This window comes from Neovison vison, chromosome 13 (assembly GCF_020171115.1).
Source record: "Neovison vison isolate M4711 chromosome 13, ASM_NN_V1, whole genome shotgun sequence".
In the NCBI taxonomy this organism is placed as follows: Eukaryota; Metazoa; Chordata; class Mammalia; order Carnivora; family Mustelidae; genus Neogale; species Neogale vison.
In genome coordinates this window covers 149419257-149440009 of record NC_058103.1, presented here as the reverse complement: position 1 = coordinate 149440009, position 20753 = coordinate 149419257, and the positions used below count along the sequence as shown (strand labels likewise).

Sequence of the window (20753 nt, the reverse complement as noted above, 5' to 3'; positions counted from 1 at the left end):
CTCCACTAGAGTTTCTGTCTATGAGGACACGGGCTAGGCGCACTTCTTTTTACTGTACAAATATGTCTTCTACATAATGTGTGCCAACTTATCGTAAGAGGTGGGAGAGTTTACCCCTACCTCCCATATCACTCAAACTTATCTGCGTTTCTATACCTGGTGTTTAAGTGCAGGGACTCTGGAGACAGAGAGCCTCCCTGTCCGGCCCCTCCAACACTTTCAAGATGGCGGATGGCCAACAGTTCAAACTCTCAGAGACCCATCCTCCTCAAACTAACACACAGATAGTAATAAATACTTCACATAGGGTATAACAAGAATAAAATGAGAAAATATACATAAAAACTCCTAGTACAGACATTAGAACATTATAAAGGGCTTAATAAAAAAGCCCTCTTCTATCATCTCTGTTTTTCATTTTGTTTTGACTCCTGGGCACGGCCCCTGCGTTTTAGCACGGGGAGCTGCTGAATCACGACACCCAAGGTGTTGAAGATGGAATAAAACTGGAGGGAGTTGAAAACACATCTACGGACTATTCTTTCCAAAATTCTGGTGCTGAAGGGAAGGAGAAAGATCAAATAAAAGTTTCAGGGAGAGACAGGAAAAGTTCCAAGGAAGTTTAAGGAAAAGCCTGTGATTAAAGATATTTTTAAATTCACAAAGGCCTGTCATGAAGAAAGGGTTTCTATTTGTCCTTGTACTTCCAAACAGTGAAAGCTACAGGTTTAAGCCTAAGTTTAGATCAACATCAGAAAGTTGGAAAAGGCAGAGTTATCCAACAACAAGCGTTCAACCATGAGCTGGGTAGGAGTCTTCTTGGCGGAAAAACTGGGGAGGGGATTAAATTCTCTGAGGAGTCACTAAATCCAAAGGCTTTTGAGATCCTTTCATCCTGATTATATAATTTTATAAAGGTGGTAATGAAATACGAAGAATAATAGTTGATTTTTACTGAGTGCCTCCATGTGTCTGGCATTACGCCAAGCATGTCACAACAGAGTCTTCACAGCAACCTGACAACGCAGGTGGTGTCTCCTGTCCCTATTTTACAAATAAGGCACTTGAATGTCAGTGAGGTTAAATGACTTGCCAGCATCACAGAGCCAATCAATAGGGTCAGTAATGGCCAGAAAACCCAGGTCAGCTGACATCAGAATCTTAACACCACGTTACGCCTTCCACACCTTTAGTACTAGTAGACGGACCACAAAGAACCAAGTCACACGGGCAATTTTATTAATATTTACCAGTACATGTGGAACAAATTAAGAGAGATTGATTCTGGAAACACACTTGCATGGTGGGGATTCAATCGGTGAGTAACTTGTGTTCATGCAACTTTGTCCAAGGGGAGTAATTCTACCATTAAGTTATAGAAACCCTGTTCCTGAGCCAAGCTCTGTCCTCACAATTTCGGTCCCTGAGCGCTCTGCATTTCATGAGAATGAGAATCACCCTCTATCTGGCCATCCAGAAAGGGTGTGGGTTGAGAAGCTAGGATGGGCTTGTTTTGAAGAGCATTTAGGGCCTTGTAAGATCGTAGGCAAGCAAACACCTCCCTGAGCACTCACATTTGTTTTGGAATTTCGTTTCAAGTGACAGTTCATCCAAATCTTACAGCCAAAAAAAGCAGTGAAAACATCACAGAAAAATAATATCTGAGAAGAAGCTCCAGTTGCCTTGTGATCCACAGGGTCTAAGTCAGAACTGCCCTTGAAACCGAGGGACTACTGAATCTGGGCTCTCGGACCTCATCGTCATCAATAATAAGCAACGTTTGAAAAGCTGCCCCAGCAGTTTTCAACCTCTGTGACATCTCCTGAAGTCAAGATCTCTACTTGGAATGATTTTAAAAACCACGAATCGATAAAAGGTGTCAGTAAATTTATTAAAAACTATTAAGTGACCAATTTTTACACAGGCAGGCACTACACGGTATAATTTAACAAGACAAGGCCCATATCCTACAGCGCAGCTAATGAGACAACTTACACAAGATATCAGACTTAAACGAATATTTAAAATACATGAGCCGTGCTTTCAGGAATAAATACTCCTACATAAATCATCACTTCAGCTAAGGACTGTTTCACCATTTCTGCATACAAATTCCTAACCAAATAAAAGAACATAGCATTTAAATAAAGTGGCATCACTCCATGTTAAACCAATGAATCTTTCGAGGTAATTCTAATTTAATCCTTCTAGAGTCAATTTTTTGAGTCACCTTCTGTTTGAGATCCCTTGAAAGTTGGATTCTATCATAGAAAAAACTTTACATTCCTGCCTTGAAAATCAGAGTGTATAGACTCTGTGGTGGTCAACAGAGATGTTCTCAAATACGGAGCTTCTCCTTTCAGCCCACAGGAGGACTCCACATCCCCATTCTCTTAGAAGTAAAGTGTCGTCTTGACTGTCTTGGGTCATCTTTAACTGTTTTAAGGCACTGAGCTTTGGCAGTTGTCTGTTAGCACAGGAAAGCCAAGCAGGTGTCAGAGCACAATTGTGCTGTTAGTGGATAAGGCAAGGTCATTAACAGCAACGTGTTATTTTCAACTGGACATTTCACGTCAAAATCCAGACTTTGTGTTTATGGGTAGATCCCCCCTTCACAGTGAGCAGGTCCCAACAGCCCTCCCGCTCAGCATGACCACGCCCGAGGACCCTGTGTCCGAGCGTCTGCGTAAGCCTGACGGTGCTGTGGTGCAGGACCCACCTAGCATCCCGGCTGTCCCTTCCCAGAACCGCATCTCACAACCTATTACAAACTCCAGCCACATCTCTGGCCACAGAGAAAGTACACGTGTCATCAGCACAGCGCAGTGGTTTCAGAATCTGTTTTTTCAAACCCAGAAAATTCCTTAGCCTCTTCAAAGCTCGTTTCCAAGTGGGAACGATGACCATACCTACGTCACACGCGTGAGGAGCTCACACAGCCAAGAGCTTTAGACGATGCCTGGTACTTACTAGACACCCAGCGGATGTCAGTTGCTATCGGCTTTACCGTAACTACAACGTGGCTTCTTCGTCAACTCCGCGGTCAGGAAACTCGATAAACACACACGATAAATCAGCGCTCAGCTTTCAGCAGCCAAGCTATCCCCTGTCACTGCCCAAATTATCAGCCTACCCATCAGCATCACAAAAACAGAAGAGGAAGTGCACTTTCAGAATGAACTAATTCAGTACTGGAAACCACATTTTTCCTGCAATCCCCATCAAGCCCTGGAAACTACTGGAGCCAACGCAGCCTCGGACATCATGAAGAGGGAGCTGTGGTCAGCAAGCGCAAGGAGGGACCAGGGAAAGGGAGCCTGTGCTGGATGTGGGCCTCCTGGGGGACAGTGACCGGCTGGACTCACGGAATGGTGTTCGTGAAAGGACGGGTTTAAAACGGGACCTGCGAGGGGAATAATTCCTCCTTTTTTGTCTACTTCAAAAGCCCAAGGCTGAGAGATGTTATGAATGCAGACCACAGAAAATGAGTACATCCTGCCCCCGGCGTCCACTCCAACCACGTCACAGAGACTGCTCGAGCTGAGATCGCCAACGGGATTGGTTTGGCCCCAATAAAGCAAACACATTTCCCTTCTTATCCTCTTGACTCCTCCGAAATATCAGACACTGCTGACTCTCCTTCTTATACACTCCCTGACCCTTCACTTGTTTTTTCTCACTTCACTATTATACAGAAGTTCTGCCCCATCAAGGGCACCCCTTCCAACGCTTGCTCCTCAAACGGTGGGGCCATTTCCATTTCTGTCATTGGAAACCTGCTTTTCTTATTCAGTCTTCAGTGACATATACTGGCTTTAAGCAACGAGGTTAAAGCTGCTATAGATAGCAAGAGTAGCCAAGAGCGTAGGTCGAAGGCAGTGGGGACCGTAGGTGTAAGAGTTTTCTGGTACTTTGCAAAATTGGAGAAACAGCACAAAGGGGGGGAAGAGTGGAATCTTTGAGGAGAGGTCAATAGGAGATTCCCAAAGAAAAAAGAAAAAAAAGACTGAAAAATTAAAAAACAAAAAAACCCAGAATACCCAAGGACTGTGGGATAGCTACAGTGAGTGTGGCCTGAGTGAAGTGGGAACATCAGGAGGAGAAGAGAGAGATAAAGAAGCAAAGAAGCATTTCAAGTGATAATGACTGAGAATTTCCCCCCAATTAATGTCAGACACAGAACTATAGGGCCAGGAAGCTCAAAGAACACCGAGAAAGATAAATGCCAAAAAGACTACATGTTAGCTCTCACGTTCAAACTGCAAAAAATCGAAGATAAAAACCAAACCTGGAAAGAAGCCAGAGGAATAAAACACCTTATCTATAGAGCAGCAAAGACAAGCATTACATCGGACTTCTCCCAAGAAAACACGCGAGCAAGAAGAAGGTGGAGAAAAATATTTTAAGTGCTGAGAGAAGAAAAACCATCAACCTAGAATTCTGTGCCCTACGAAACTATCCTTCAAAAGTGAGAGAGAAATCAAGACGTTCTCAGGCAAACAAAAGTTGAGGGAATTTTTCTGCCTACGGACCTAGTTCTTCAGAGGAGGAAGTGATATGGGTCAGAAATGTGGATCTAGATAGAGAAAGGAAGTACATCCGAGAGTGAATAAAGGAAGGTAAAATAAAGACATTATTTTTTCTTATTCTTAATAGATCTTGATGATTACAGTTTATCAAAACGATAATAGCAACAATGTGTTTGATTGTGTATCCTTACACATGTATATTTGCATAGCTACGGGCTTACATATGCTTATGCGTAAGTAGGATGAATGACAGAATTGATACAAAGGATGTAGCAGGATTCTATTGTTGCTGTTACTTTGCTGCAGGTATTTTCACTGTACCCACGAAGCAGTGCAGTGTTATTTGAAAGTAAATTTGGATTAGTTATAAATATATGCTACAAGCTGTAGGGCCACTACTAAAAAAGGCAAAAAAAAAAAAAGATAATTGATGTATTAAATAAGGAAAGAAAATGCATTCATATAAAATACTCAATTAAAACTGCAAAAAAAACAGAACAGAGAACAAAAAACAGTAATGTAGAACAAGGGTAGCAAATAAAAAATAGTAACAAATACAGCAAATATTAATCCAACTATATCAATAATCGCTTGAAACATCACTGGCCTAAATGTACCAATTAAAAGATGAAGATTGTCAGAGTGGATCAAAAACCAAGATCCAGTTACCACTGTCTACCGGAATCCCCTTCTAAATATAAAGACAGATTAAAAGTAAAAGGATGGCAAAAGATATGGCATGCTAACATTAATCAAAATAAAGCAGAAGTAGGTGTATTGATTTTAGACAGAGCAGACTTCTGAGGAAGGAAGTTATCAGGTTTAAGAGGGACATTTATGGAATGATAGCGGGAACAATATTTCAAGAAGACATATAATCCTTAATGCGTATGTGCCAAATGAGAATGTAGAGGTGCATGAGACAAAAACTGGTGGAACTTCAAGGAAAAACAGACAAATCCACTACTAGAGTAGGGAGAATTCAGCACCCACCTATCAGAAGTGGACATATGCGGCAAGGAGAAATCAGTGAAAACATGGCTGAACTCAACAGCATCATCAAAAAAATGGATATAATTGCTATCTTCTTGACTGCTTCCTCTAAGAACTGCGGGATGAACTTTCCTCTCAAGCTCACACGGGACATTCACCAAGAAAGACCACATCCTGGGACACAAAACGCACCTTAACAGATCTTTTTTAAAAAATGGAATCATACAACATCTTCCCTCTGACCACACTGAACTTGGAATCAGTATCAGAAATATAGCTGGAAAATTCCAAAATACTCGGATATTAAACAACATACTTCTTTTCCTAAGATTTTATTTATTTACTTATTTCTTTATTTGAGAGAGACAGACAGACAGACAGAGAGGGCATGCACAGGAGAGCACAGCAGGCTCCCCACTGAGCAGGGAGGCTGACACAGGGATCATGACCTGAGCCGAAGGCAGGTGCTGAACTGACTGAGCCACCCAGGTGCCCCTAAACAACGTACTTCTAAATAACACAGAGTCAAAGATGAGATGTCAAGAGAAATTTTAAGATATTTTGAGGAAAATGAAAATACTATTTATCAAAATATGTGGGATGAAGTAAAAGCTGTGCTTATAGGGAAATTTACTGCATTGAATGCATATGTAAGAAAAGAAGAAAAATTCAGAATCAATCATGTAAGCTTCCACCTTAGGAAATCAGAAAAGGAACAAATTAAATACAAAATAATAATAAAAAGAAAAAATAATGAAAACTAGAGCAGAAATCAGTGAAATTGAAAACAAGAAATAAAGAAAATCAATGAAACAAAAAGCTGGTTTTTTAAAAGATCACTCAAATCCCAAGTCTTTAACAGGCTAACTAAGGAAAAAGATACAAATTACTAATATCAGAAATGAAAGAGGGCACCTGCAGTACAGATCCCATGGAGATTGAAAAGATAACAAAGAAATATTATAAACAATTCTGTGCCTTCAAATTTGATAACCTAGATGAAATGAACCAATTCCTCAAAAGACACAATCTGCCAAAACTCAAAGAAGAAAAATCAATCTGAATGGGTCTCTACCTATTAAAGAAATTTAACCAATAATTAATAACCTTCCAAAACAGATAGCACAAGGCGCAGATGCGTTCATTGGCGAATTCTACCAAGCATTTAGGAAATTATACCAATTCTCTACAATCTCTTTCAGAAAAACAGGAGAGAATACTTCTTAACTCATTCTATGAGAATAGCATTTCCCCGAATGCCAAAACCAGATAAAGATGTTACAAGAAACCTACAGACCAATTTCTCATGAAAATTAAATGTAGTACCTAACAAAAATTTTGTACAAGAATTATAAGAGGAAAATAACAAAACTCTGATGAAAGTAATTTAAAAAGAACGAAATGAATGGAGAGATAGTCCTTGTCTGTGGACAGGAAGACTCAGTGTTGTCAGGACGTTAGTTCTTCTCAACTTGATTCCAAGAAGTTATTCTGTGGATAATGACAGACTGACTCAAAAGTTTATGGAGAATGTTCACAGCAGCAGTGGCCACAGTCGCCAGACTGTGGAAAGAACCAAGATGCCCTTCAACGGAGGAATGGATAAGGAAGATGTGGTCCATATACACTATGGAGTATTATGCCTCCATCAGAAAGGACGAATACCCAACTTTTGTAGCAACATGGATGTGACTGGAAGAGATTGTGCTGAGTGAAATAAGTCAAGCAGAGAGAGTCAATTATCATATGGTTTCACTTATGTGTGGAGCACAAGGAATAACACAGAGGACATGGGGAGATGGAGAGGAGAAGGGAGTTGGGGAAATCGGAGGGGGAGACAAGCCATGAGAGACAGTGGACTCTGAGAAACAATCTGAGGGTTTTGGAGGGGGTGGGGGTAGGGGAATGGGTGAGCCTGGTGGTGGGTATTGTGGAGGGCACGGATTGCACAGAGCACTGGGTGTGGTGCATAAACAATGAATTCTGGAACACTGAAAAAAATTTCTTAAAAAGGAAAAAAAAGTTTATAGAGAAAGAGGGAAAAGACCAGAAGAGTCAACGCAATACTGAAGAAGAATGGTGTCAGAACACTAACACTACCCAACTTTAGGACTTACTATAAAGTTAAAGATCACAACAGGGTTGTACTGGCGAAAGAGGAGACCAACAAATCAATGGGAAATAATAGAGAGCATGGAAATGCATTAATATCGTCACCTGATCTTTGACAAAGGAGAAAAGGCAATGCAACAGAGAAGAGATCATCTTTCCAACAAAAGGACTAGAATAACTGCACATCCACAGGCAAAAGAAAAAGTATCTAGACACAGACTTAAATCCTTCACAAACATTAATACAGAACGAATCCCACACCTGGATATAAAACACAGAAGTATAAAACTCCTAGAAGATAAAATAGGAGGAAAATCTAGTTGACCTGGGGCATAATGATGACTTTTTAGATACAATACCAAAGGCACAATGCCTAGAAAAGAAATAATTGTTAAGCTGGACTTCATTGAAAATTAAAAACTTCTGCTCTATAAAAGACACAGTCAAGAACATGGGAAGATGACTTACACTGGGAGAAAAACATTCGCAAAAGACTGTTACCCAAAATACACAAATATCTCTCAATGACAGAAAATGAACAACTCAGTTTAAAAATGGGTAAAAGAGGGGCACCTGCGTGGCTCAGTGGGTTAAAGCCTCAGCCTTTGGCTCAGGTCATGATCCCAGGGTGCTGGGATCGAGCCCCACATCGGGCTCTCTGCTCAGCAGGGAGCCTGCTTCCTCCTCTCTCTCTGCCTGCTTCTCTGCCTACTTGTGATCTCCGTCTGTCAAATAAAAAAATGAAATTTTTTTTAAAAATGGGTAAAAGAGCTTAACAGTTACCTCATCAAAGAGGATAGATAGATGGCAAATAAGCGGAAGAAAAGATATTAAACCCCGTATTTCATTAAGGGAATTACAAATCAAAGGGATGATGAAATGACACTACACACTTACTAGACCGGCCCAAATCTGGAGGAAGGACCCCACCGCATGCTGGCGAGGATGTGGAACAAGACAAAGTCTCATTCATTGCTGGTGGGAGTGCAAAATGGTCACTTTGCTAGACAGTTTGGCACTTTCTTACAAAACTAAACATACCCCTACCGTGAGCCAACAACTAAACTCCTTGGTGTTTTCCCAAATGTGTCAAAAATTTGTGTCCATACAAAAATCTGCACATGGATATTTAAAGCAGCTTTATCCTAGTTGCCAAAATGTGGGAGCAACCAAGATGTCCTTCAGTAGGAAAGTAAAATGTGGTTCATCCAGACAATGGGGTGTTAGTCAGTGATCAAAAGAAATGAGCTGCCAGCTTATGAAAGACACGGAGGATACTAAAATGCACACTACTAAGTAAAAGAAGTCAATCTGAGAAGCATATACGCTCTGTGATTCCAACTATATGACATTCTGGAAAAGGCAAAACTATGGAGACAATAGAAAGATCGGTGCTTGCCAAGGGTTAACAGGGGAGGCGAGAATGAACAGGCAGAGCACAGAGGGCTTTCAGGGCAGTGGAACTGCTTTGTAAGACACTCCACTGGTAGAAGCAGTCAACAAACATTCGCCAAAACCCACAGAACACGTATCACCAGGAGTCAGCACAGACCTTGGGTGTAGGCTCATTGATCAAAACAGATGGATGTGGGATTTCCTAGCGGGCAGGGTTATGCGTATGAAGGGCCAGGGCACAGATGGAATTCTCTGTACCTTCTATTCAATTTCGCTGTGAATCTAGAAAATTAAGTCTACTTTTTAAAAAGCGTGGGTGTCCAGGAAGGACCTGAAAAGCCAAACGAGGACCGCGGATTTCACCATCAAGGCTGCGATAAGTCATCGGAGGATTTCAGTCGGGGAGTGACCAACTCTTACCATGAAACTGTCTTGGGTTTTGAAGCAATGGCTTCAGGTGCCGTGTGGAGAATGGACCCGTGCGGGGCAATGGGGGGAGCTGGGAGCACAGGGGAGGAGGCTAGCGAGCGATTTAGGTCAGAGTCGCTGGAGGCGTAGACCAAAAAAGAAGTCATGCAGACAGAAAGGAATGGTGGATTTAAACGAAATAAATAAATAAGTAAAAAGACTTTGAACACAGAACGACAAGGGATTAGATGTGTGTGTTGACAGAGGGGACTCAAGAAGGACTCCAAAATCGTGCGGTGAGCGACAGGAGGCCACTTTCTAGATGAGCGGATGGAGGCAGGAGAGGCAACTTCGAAGAGCAAGGTCATGCTCGTCTCTGACCGTGTGCCCCCAGAGACGGCTGGCAGTGGCCGACACTTGGTCGGTGGTTGGGTGTTGTCCTTATTCACACTGTTTTTCTTAGGAGCGTAATAGGGTATGGGATCCTAGACACAATTCTTTCAAAATATGCCTCCAGAGATTAAGGGAACGGGGTCGAGTCTCCTCGTTTCCCTGCCATCCCCATCCGGTCTCAGCAGCCCGGCCCGGGGCCCTGGATCCTCACAGCCACGGCGAGCTGGGGACGGGGGTGGGGTTCTGCATCTCCCTGACCTGCTTCACAGCGTTGTGAACTCCACTCCGAAAAATCTACCGGGACGCACTCACGCTCGTTTTTTTAGTAAGTCAGTCATGGCTGCCAAAGACCCAAATCAACAAATTAATTTTAATAAAACAGTAAGTTGTTAAAAGGCTCCCCAAACCCATCCACATTACCCTTCCCAAGTTGTGGTTCTCTAACTGGGGTCCCTGGGGCAGCAGCCTCAGCATCTCCCTTGAACTGGTCAGAAATGCAAACTATGGGGCTCCAGCCCAGACCCACTGGGTCAGAGATTCTGGGGATGAGGGTCCCCGCACCCTGTGTTTTAACAAGTCCTCCGGGCGATTCTGATGCCGTTTGGAGGTGGAGCACCACTGACCTAGAGGAACCATACGGGGTCATCTACTGCCGTCTTCTGAGTTTACCTGGACAAAGTTTACGCTTTTTTAAATAAATAAAACCTAATGGGAAGGAGAGTGATGCTCTCTGCCGTATTTTTTTTTTTTTTTACATGAAAAATATCAGAAGCAACGTTTCATCTGCATGAAGGAAAGAAGAGAGCCAGGCTTGGTAGGGGGAGTGGGTGTGGCGCTGCGGGACCCCGGGGTACGGGAAGCAGGTGTGGCTCACCTGACAGATGCCGCTGATGCACATGTCCAGGGAGTCGGAGCTGCAGCGAGTCCCATCCAGGACCTTGGGAGCCAGCTCCACCACCAGGCTCTGTCCCCGAGCGTGACACTTGAGCGCGCAGGGGGCAACCGGATCGTTGTACCGGGGAAGCCATTCGTAGTAACGGCCCTGATACTGGACGTCGTTGTAGGCGGAGCACTGCTGGGCTCGGAAGTCCTCGGCATCCGGAGGGCAGTCCTGCGAGCAGAGGAGATGGGCCACACGCACGTCACTCAGCCAGATCGGCCACCGCAGGGCAGAACGACTTCCCAAGGGTCTCACGAGACCAGACCCCACCACCGGCCTCTCCCCGGGGAGTCACCTCATTTCTTCACCTTATGTAAAAGCTCTCTTTTGATCGTCTTGCTTTGAATTTTTCCAGGGGACTCCAGGTCTTTATGGGGAATGTTAATTATCCGTGCCTTCAAGAACGGTTTCGGTGGAACGGGTTGATTGTCCCTGCTTTGGCACCAAACTGCCAAGCTTTGTGAGAACTTGTGTTTGTTTCTTTGTCTCTGTTTTTGTTGGTTAATTCATGTGCCCTTCTTCCCTCCAGGTGGGCTCCCCTTCCCCACCCCGTCCTCTCCACTGGAACCAAGGGCCTGCCTTCAACCCACTGGAGGATGGAAAGAGAAAACAGGGCTCTTTCAAATTCTGTCTATAAGAACAGCAAGGAAATTCTAAGTAAAAGCTCTAGGGAGCTCTCATATTAACAGTAAAAAGTGTTGGTGCAAGTTCTGATGACTCAGAAACCTTTTTATTTAATTACCAATCCCCCCTCCCAAGCCAGATGCTGGCAGACCAATGTTACTCTACTCTTCAGAGTTGGGTACAAACTGCCAAAATTGATAGGAATTCGTTAATCCTATACAAACTTCCCAATGAAAGGAAACAGATACGGAAAGGCAACAAATTATTTTGTGTTGCTTTTCTTGTTATAAGGTATTTACCCCAAAGATACAGATGTCGTGAAAAGAAGGGCCATCTGTACCCCAATGTTTATAGCAGCAATGGCCACAGTCGCCAAACTATGGAAAGAACCAAGATGCCCTTCAACAGACAAATGGATAAGGAAGACGTGGTCCATATACACTATGGAGTATGATGCCTCCATCAGAAAGGACGAATACCCTACTTTTGTAGCAACATGGACGGGACTGGAAGAGATTATGCTGAGTGAAATAAGTCAAGCAGAGAGAGTCAGTTATCATATGGTTTCACTTATTTGTGGAGCATAACAAATAGCATGGAGGACAAGGGGTGTTAGAGAGGAGAAGGGAGTTGGGGTAAATTGGAAGGGGAGGTGAATCACGAGAGACTATGGACTCTGAAAAACAATCTGAGGGGTTTGAAGTGGTGGGGAGGTGGGAGGTTGGGGTAACAGGTGGTGGGTATCAGAGAGGGCACGGATTGCATGGAGCACTGGGTGTGGTGCAAAAACAATGAATACTGTTATGCTGAAAATAAATAAATTAATAAAAATAAATAAATAAATAGATAAATAAATATAAATAAATAAATAATAGATAAATAAATAAAAATAATCAATGGTTGTTATAAAACCTTTGGGAAATAGTTTCTATTTAAAAAAGAAGAAGAAGAAGAAGAATAGGGGTGCCTGTGTGGCTCAGTGGGTTAAAGCCTCTGCCTTTGGCTCAGGTCATAGTCCCAGGGTCCTGGGATCAAGTCCCGCATCAGGCTCTCTGCTCATCGAGGAGCCTGCTTCCTCCTCCCTCTCTCTCTCTGCCTGCCTCTCTGCCTGCTTGTGATCTCTGTCAAATAAATAAAACCCTTAAAAAATTAAAACAATAAAAGAATAAAGGACAAAGATCCTTGTACCTAAAGTCTTACACAAATCCTTGATGATTTCCCAAAAACAAATTTCTGGAAATAAAATTTCTGAGAAAAAGGGTGTGTTTGATGAGCTTTTCAAAACATTGCCAAATTACCCTCCAGGAACTTCCCTCCTTATTATTACCAGGCTCCCTAAGTTCCCTTTTTTTCCCCAATCTCTCTTCTCAGCTTGGGTGCTATAATTTGCTAACAGTTTTCTAATCATGTTAAATAGAATTTCATTGACTTAATTTACATTTCCTTTCATATCCTAGGTTTGATTGCTTTCACGTATATTTGCTTTTTGTATTAACTCTTCAAAAATTTCCTGTTTTCTGTCCTTCATTTATTTATTGGAATGTTTGACTTTTTACTATTTTTAACAGATAAGAGTATCAACCTTCCTAATGAGGTTATCAACCCTTTGTCATCTGTACTGGAAATATTTTCCCCATTTGATTTTGGTTTGGGGACTTTGCAAAGTCAAGAAACTTCATATTTCCAGATAGTCCGTTCTGTTAATATTTCCTTTTAAGGCTTGTTCTGTCTTTAATAAGTTTAGAAATGCTTTTTCTACCCTAACAGATAAATACTGAAATGTATTTTTCTAGTTTCTTTCTGGTTTAGCAATTATGTTTAACACTTGGTTACACTGGGAATTTATTTTGACACGTGGTGCAAGGTAGACACTTAACATTTTTTTTCTACAAAAAATTATTTTTTTAAAGATTTTATTTATTTGACAAAACACAAGTAGGCAGAGAGGCAGGCAGAGGGAGAGGGAGTAACAGGCTCCCCGCTGAGCAGAGAGCTCAATCCCAAGACCCTGGGATCATGACCTAAGCTGAAGGCAGCAGCTTAACCAACTGAGCCACCCAGGCGCCCCTTCCCTACAAAAAATTATTAATAAATTATCGGCCAGAATCTTAAAATTCAATTTCTTTCATTTCTCCCCTTTTTACTACTTAACTTTTGTATCTTGCTGTGTTCATGCTTCTGGCCTTTATAATCTGCCTCAAATCCTTTTTGGAAGTAGGTAGGGAAGACATAAAATGTAAGAAATAAACATCCCCCTGGGATTAGTTGTACTATTTTGCGGTGAATCGTTCCAAAATCATGTATTGCATCCACATTTTTCTTGTTTCAGAAACATTAAATCTTAACCCAGGTCACACCTATGGAAGAAAGAGTTGATGCAAAGACTAAAACCGGTCGACCTTTCTCTCTTGAAATGAGGACTGTTTTCCATCTGGCCCCACGGAAGATCATCAGTTGATAAAACTATATGGCCTCCTCTTTCCTTAACTGTGGCCAGTTTTCTCTGTATCTGACTCTTTGAGACGCAAGCCAAACAGTGGAAGAGAGCAGACTGAAAACCTTCCCTTATCCTAGGCTCACTGATGTGGCAAGCATGCTTTAGGGACTGAAATTGCTTGGTGTCTGCCCCCTGACTGTCTTAAACTCCATAAACCAAAGAAATATCACAAAATTAACAAGGCTTACTTAACAGACAGCTGAGGATGCCAGTCTACACTTAGTTCTTGCCAAAGGGGGGGCCTGGCTTGGACACGGGACCCAGCCTCATTGGCCACAGCTGATCATCAGAGAGGCAAACACCTGGTCCATGCCAGGACAATCTTTCCCAGGAACTTGGAACTGCAGCAGAAGAGCTGGGGACTCCCATCAGTCTGAGACAGAGCTAACCATCGCTTTCCTGTCGAGGCAAAGCCAGCCAGCTCTCACAGCAAAGAAGAATGAATCAGACAAGGAAGAAGGAAAGATGAGAAACCATGTCTTTCAATACAATTACGTAACGTGGGCCCCTCTCTTTCTGATTCCTGGGTCCGGGCCCTCAAGGTGTGCTGATGCCCAAACTCTATTAAATAGCCACACATCTATCCATGAATCCCATTTTTCTTGAATTACTTTGAGTGGGCTTCTGTCCTGGGAAATGACGATCCCAATGAAGACACCCTTGTATCTGACAATGCTTTCCAGTTTACAAGGGGTCGCACTGACATTCCCTTTGAGGTAGGTAGGGTCAGCAGGATCATTACCCTCATTTTATAAACAGAGGAAACCGGGATCCTCAAAGTCTTCAGTCACTAGCCAAAGACACCCGGCAAGACTAGGACAGAGCCAAGACTGATTACCAGACTGACAAGTGCTCCGTGATATGACACCGCTTTCTAGTAATCTTGGAAGACATGGAAGGCTTGCATTAAACACTGGCATTCACTTGGCATTCTTCCAGTGTCAACACGAAGCCTGTCTAGTCGGCTTCTGCTGGGTCCCCTGCACTGGCTCAAGACAATCTAGGGATTCCTGTGTCTCAAATAGTTTAGTTGACATTTAGGAAGCTCGAATACCAAACGTTCTTCTGCTTCCCTTTCCCTGAGAAGCATTTCCTCATATCAGTTAAGACAACACACTGGCTAAATATATTTTATGGGCATCGCCTAGGTGACAGGCTGTGGAGAACAGAAAAGAAAGATCTAATCCCCCGATATCGCGTGGAGAGCCTGTTGTCTCATCAGAGATGCTGCGTCTGCCGCATGACATACAGGGACCCACTGGGTTATTGTTTGTGTTGATGGACTCACAAGGAAGGCTTTGCAGTGAAGGAAATGAAATTGTCCCAAGTGTTAAATTAAAAATTGATTAAGTGTCAGGACGCCTGGACGGCTCAGTCAGTTAAGCACTTAATTTAAACTTGATTTAAATCAACTTGACTCTTGATTTAAACGCAGGTCATGATCTTAGGGTCCTGGGATCAAGCCTGGCATCGGGCTCCATGCTCTGTGGGAAGTCTGTTTGGAATTCTCTCTCCCTGTCTCGGTACCTCCCCCTCCTGCATGCTCTCTGGGTCTAAGGGGAAGAAGTAAAAATATATTTTAAAAAATTGAAGAAGTGGAGTTGATCAGGAAAGAAGAGATCCCAGATCAGAAAGACTTGACTCAGTCAGGAGGGGGCAGCCAGCCTGGAAAACATAGAAAAAGAGGAGGAGGAGGAGGAGGACAGAGCTTAGGAAGAGAAGAAGGGAGAAGGAGGGAAGGAGGACACAACCAGTACCCATGGAGGACCATGCCGAAGACAGAGATCTCTTCTCCCTCCTCAAGCCATGAGGATACACACGTCATCCTCATGGACAACTGAGCGAGAAGTGCAGGGACAGGGAGATCACCTCATCAATGGAACATTTTTATGCAAAAAGAGTTAGACCTTCAGCTAAGGGATGATTTATATAAAAGGACTGAACCAAGCTTTAATATGGTTTACATATTTAGGTCATTTTTCCCAGATAACCAGTGAGTAGGGACTTAGAAGAAATGGGATTCCTACTGTAAGCAAATTTAAAATTTTTATTTTCTCTTCACATCCAAGTTGTACTACAACTTGGCATCCTCTAATATAACCAAAGCCAAATTTCTAGCATGGAAATGAATTAAAAGTGGCCATTATAAGAAGGCAGCAAATGGTGCATCACGGAAAAGTGATGTTTCAGAGGAGATTTGTGATGATATGATGTTTTTTAGGACAACTATAGGAAAGAACACAAGCAACAGGAACACAGCAGAAATGAAGTCAGTAGCGGTGAGGGACAGGGACCAGGCATGACCAGCAAGGGTGGACGTTTGTGAGCTGAACACAAGAAAGTCCAAGCAGATTCTGGAGGTCCTTGAAGGCAAGGCAGGACCCATGGAGGGGACTGCAAGCATGGCACTTTAAAAGGACCTGTGTGACGGCAGGCTGGACTGGAGTAGGAACAGCGACAGTGCAAAATAAAGAACACCTCTAAGAGGAAACTGCCAGAGCTCAGCCTCCATAGGACCCATGGCATGGAGAGTCTTTCAAGGGTCCCATCAAATGTCATCCGTCTTTTCTGGAAAGCCGCCGGGGACCCCACCATGCAGAATCAACCACTGTTCCCTCTGTGCTCACATAAACATGTGTCCATGCTGCAAAACCCTCTGACCAAATCATGATATGCTTGTTTTTTTTAAATGATTTTTTAATAGATTTTTTATTTATTTATTTGATAGAGAGAGATCACAAGTAGGCAGAGAGGCAGGCAGAGAGAGAGAAGGGGGAAGCAGGCTCCCTGCTGAGCAGAGAGCCCGACGTGGGGCTCGATCCCAGGACCCTGAGATCATGACCTGAGCTGAAGGCAGAGGCTTAAACCACTGAGCCACCCAGGCGCCCCATGATATGCTTGTTTTTAAGGGCATTTTCCTTCTGCTCTCTTCCAGCCCTGCCTTTGATCCCATAAACCCCGATACAAAAAGGAGAGGTCAGTGGTTTCAAGTACTAGAACTCCTTGCTGACAGGCGTGCCTTCCCTTGGAAAGTCTCCACATGCTCTGGGAGACGCCCGGTAAGGGAAGGTCTTCACTGAGGCCTCAGGGGCCTGGGCCTGGCCGTCAGGGTCTTTGCAGGGTGCTGACCGGAGGGTTCTCTCTGAAGGTGGCAGCTCCCGGGGTTTACGGAATGTTCCAGCCCAAAGCCCCATTTTCCCCAACGGAATGACCCCAGGGAGAGCCGCTGCAGGGAGGCCAGCTGTAGCCGGGGGGCCAGCTGTAGCCGGGGGGCCGTGTGGCGCTCACTCCCCAGCAGTGCCTCTCATTCCGCCCCCGGAGTAGGATTTCTTCCTCTCTGCCCTCAGAATGTCACTCCCCATCACATCCGCACTTTCTCACAGAAGGACATTCGATCCTGCCTTGAGTGCCTGGAGCCCACTCTTCTTGGGCTGACATCAGAAATGCCGCTGTCGGGTGTGTCCGCGTCAAGCCCGAGCCTCCCCTGCATCAGGGACACCCCCTCCCAGGGGCTGGGGCACGGAAGGCCCACGGCCATGGGGAACTTGCTCTCCCGGACTTCCCTCCGCCGCCTCTCCTCTCCCTGACCTCTGTCCCTGGCCCACTGTGGCCAGTCAGAAGGTCTATCCTACAGCTCCTGGGGCCGGTGGTTCTATGACGGTCTTGGAAGGGGGGATGTTCCTGCGACTCCCCTGGGAGTCATGGGCTCCTGAGGCAGGAGGAGCAGCCGTACTCGCTGTCACCGGTCATCTGACAAGGCTCTGGACCTTGCAGGCTCCTTTCCAAGAGGCAGTCTGGTGTCGCACAGTGGCTAGAAGCGTGCCCTCCAGAGCCTGCAGCGTGACTGCCGGGGTGTAGCTCAGCTCTGCCCCCGGACACATTTCCTGCATTTCCTCCTGTGTGAGATGGAAGCAAGGGCCGTCCAGGTGGCTCGCTCGGTGGAGAATCTGACTCTTGATGTTTGGCTCAGGTGATGATCTCAGGGTTGTGGGGTCCAGCCCCACACAGGGTTCTGCGCTCAGGGGAGTCTGCTTGAGAATCTCTCTCTCCCTCTCTCTCTGCCCCTCCCCCTCTCAAATAAATGTTTTTTAAAAAGTGGAAATCAAAATAACATCTACTTTGTAGAGACATTATGGGGATTAAATCAGTGGATTCATGGATAGGCACTTAGAACAATGCCTAGCGTTCAGGAAGTGCCACAGGAAGGAGCATTCAGAATGCAGGGGTCTGTTAGTATTATTATTGTGGTTGTGGTTGTTGATGATTTTTGTGAAGAGTTGGAAAGCCGGCATATCCCGATGACAAGCTCTGTGCTTTCAGGGCAGAGAGCCTGAGCCTTCAGACGATCATGTGGAGGAAGAGAAAGATGGACGGGCGACCTCTGGGATGGGAGGGAACGGAGGGTCTCTGGGGTCCCCCGGCAGTGACCTGTGTTCCTCCCCGGGGCAGGTTTCCCTGATCACCAAGACTGGGACGGTGAGGTCCCTCAGGTGGGAACAGGGGGATCTTGTGGCCCCCGGACGAGGGCTCTCATGCCCCTGGAAATACGGGCGTCAGCGTCTCTGAATCTCAAGGCAAATCTCCCTCGTAAGAGCACCTCGTCTTGGACTCACTCAAGGCAGCTTCCTTCAGAAGAGGGGGTGATGGGCCCCATTTCCAGGGAAAAGGGAAGTCCCTGACTGTCAATGGAGTGTGGCCCATCTGCAGCGGGGACACTGCATGGCCGTGAGAAGCAACAGCAGGCGTGCCGTGACGGGACCTCACTTCTCTCCCCATTGGAGGTAGGTGGCAGACGGGTCCCCCCTCCTGCTCTCGGCACCACCCTGGGTAGCGGGAAGGGGGAGATCTCAAAGGGGTGATTCTAAACCTCAATTCATAAAGCAGGAAGCAATTCAAGAAAGGATGTGACTATCTTTGAACCCTGAGTTCCTGTGGTTATGTCCACTAAACGGTGCCTGACATCCTGACCATGTTTCTATTGTCTATTCCCAGGAACACAGTGTGTCGTCTCTCCTGGGGAGACCACCGGCCCTGTCGTGGGGACTACACGGGGCCACCTCTGATCCGCGGGACACCTGAGGCTGCAGAGCCAGAGCCTGGCACATGGAGGTGGAGGGTGTCCTGAACACTTCCGCCCCGAAAGGCCTGCCACCACCCCCACTTCCTTCCCTAACAGGAATTCTGTTCAATCTCTGAGTTAGCAACGACAAGCACAGCGACTAATGCCGCGTTCTTATGAAATCTCTCGACAGACCCCAACTCGGAAAACCAAAAAGGGCAACATTCACGTGGCGGTCCTGCCCACTGGTCACCACTTTCTAACCCTCCAACCCTCCGCAGCCTACAGGGGGTAAAGGCTTCCGCAGGATCCTCGCAGAGGGGCCCTCGCGCAGAGACCACAGGTCCTGCCAAGACCACGGGGCCTCAGGGGCCTGGGATCTTCCCTTAAGCTCACCTAAATCCTAACCATTGCACCCAGTATGCACTGGTTTTAGTAGATTATATTGTGTGTCTACACTGTGTGACCCAACGCTCCTAGACCCCCTTGTGCTGAAGAAAGGTGTCTTTTCAGAATTAACGAGAGCAGAATCTCTCTCTCTCGCTTTCTGTCACACACACACACACACAAACACACAGAAACCCAAGACTGAAATCTCAAAGGGCAACACCTTGATCTGGGCATTTAACACGAATTCCCCCCGACAGTTTCAGAACATGGCAGGGTGAGCTACTGGGTATAATTTATCGTCGAATGGCTGCAAGGAATTTGTGGTCACTTGTTAAAGCGGCCCTTTTGTAACAAGAAAAAAAGCCCTCAAAACAAACAACAGCAAAGACAAACAAACAAAAATATGCGGCTCCGCAAAAGGCAGTGCATAGAAATGTCTCCAAGATAAAGCCCTCCGGGGCGAAGGTATGCTCGTGGGAGAAAACAAAGCCAGACTGGGTTTGTGCTAAAGGTCCAAGTCGACCTCTCTGCCTCCCGCACCCCCCAGCTGGACCTCAGCTCATTTAATTACACATCACGCCCATGTGCGTCCCCCGAGTCCTCGCCCCTCCCCCCCGGTCAAAGACATGTGAAATCTATTTGCTTTGTGGCCCCAGATTCCTCCAGGGACATGATGGACACCGGTCTGTCTGGCCAGGAGCCAAGTGGTGGAGCCGTCTGAATGCCCAGTAAACAGGTACCCACACCTGCCGCCTGAATTTGAAGCCCGTTGAGAGAGACAACCGCGTCCGCTTTATCTCTGATGCGAACAGACTGGAGGCACGGCGGGGCCCTGTGGTCAGAAGGTCTCGCTCCCAGAGCCGCTCGCTACTGCCCCGGGCTGGCAGGGCTGCCTCCCAGGACACATCTAGGTGTGCAGGACAAAACCGTGTCCTGACGTAGGATGTTCTTGAACCACCGATAGAGCGCTCTTAAACCCCTCGAACGGTGGGCAGGGCAGGTGGTTTGGAGCGGGAAGAACACCATAGACCTGTTCAAGTCTGTGCTCTCCCATTGTGGCCATGGGAAAGGAATTTTACCCCAGGCCCTCATTTGCAAAAGAGAAATCGCCACACCTTGTCTGCCTCTACCTCAGACAGTGTGAGGGTGGGGGGGAACGCACTTGAACTCTGAAGGTATTTACAGGTATCAGGTCTTGTTTCCACGAATTCAGAAACTACTAAATACTTACCAAATCAGTTTATAAATATAAAAAGGCCCCAAAAGGTAGTACACATGGAAGGCATGAGATACACAAAATCTGTTGTCAATTAAAAAATGTTTACCTTTTCCCTAAAGGGTACCAAGGGGTCATTAGCTTTACAGCACACATAATCTTCCAAAAGAACCCATGAATTTTACTGGTTTAGATGT

At 45.2% G+C, this 20753-nt stretch overlaps 1 protein-coding gene across 1 annotated transcript in view; it reads right to left on the bottom strand.

Annotated features, from left to right (window-relative positions):
* ADAMTSL3 (ADAMTS like 3) overlaps positions 1-20753 on the bottom strand; it is a 347085-nt gene that overhangs the window by 189009 nt on the left and 137323 nt on the right. Inside the window, exon 9 of the mRNA XM_044232432.1 lies at positions 10705-10941. Within this exon, the coding sequence (XP_044088367.1) occupies positions 10705-10941 (237 nt within the window). The remainder of the gene's footprint in view (positions 1-10704; positions 10942-20753) is intronic.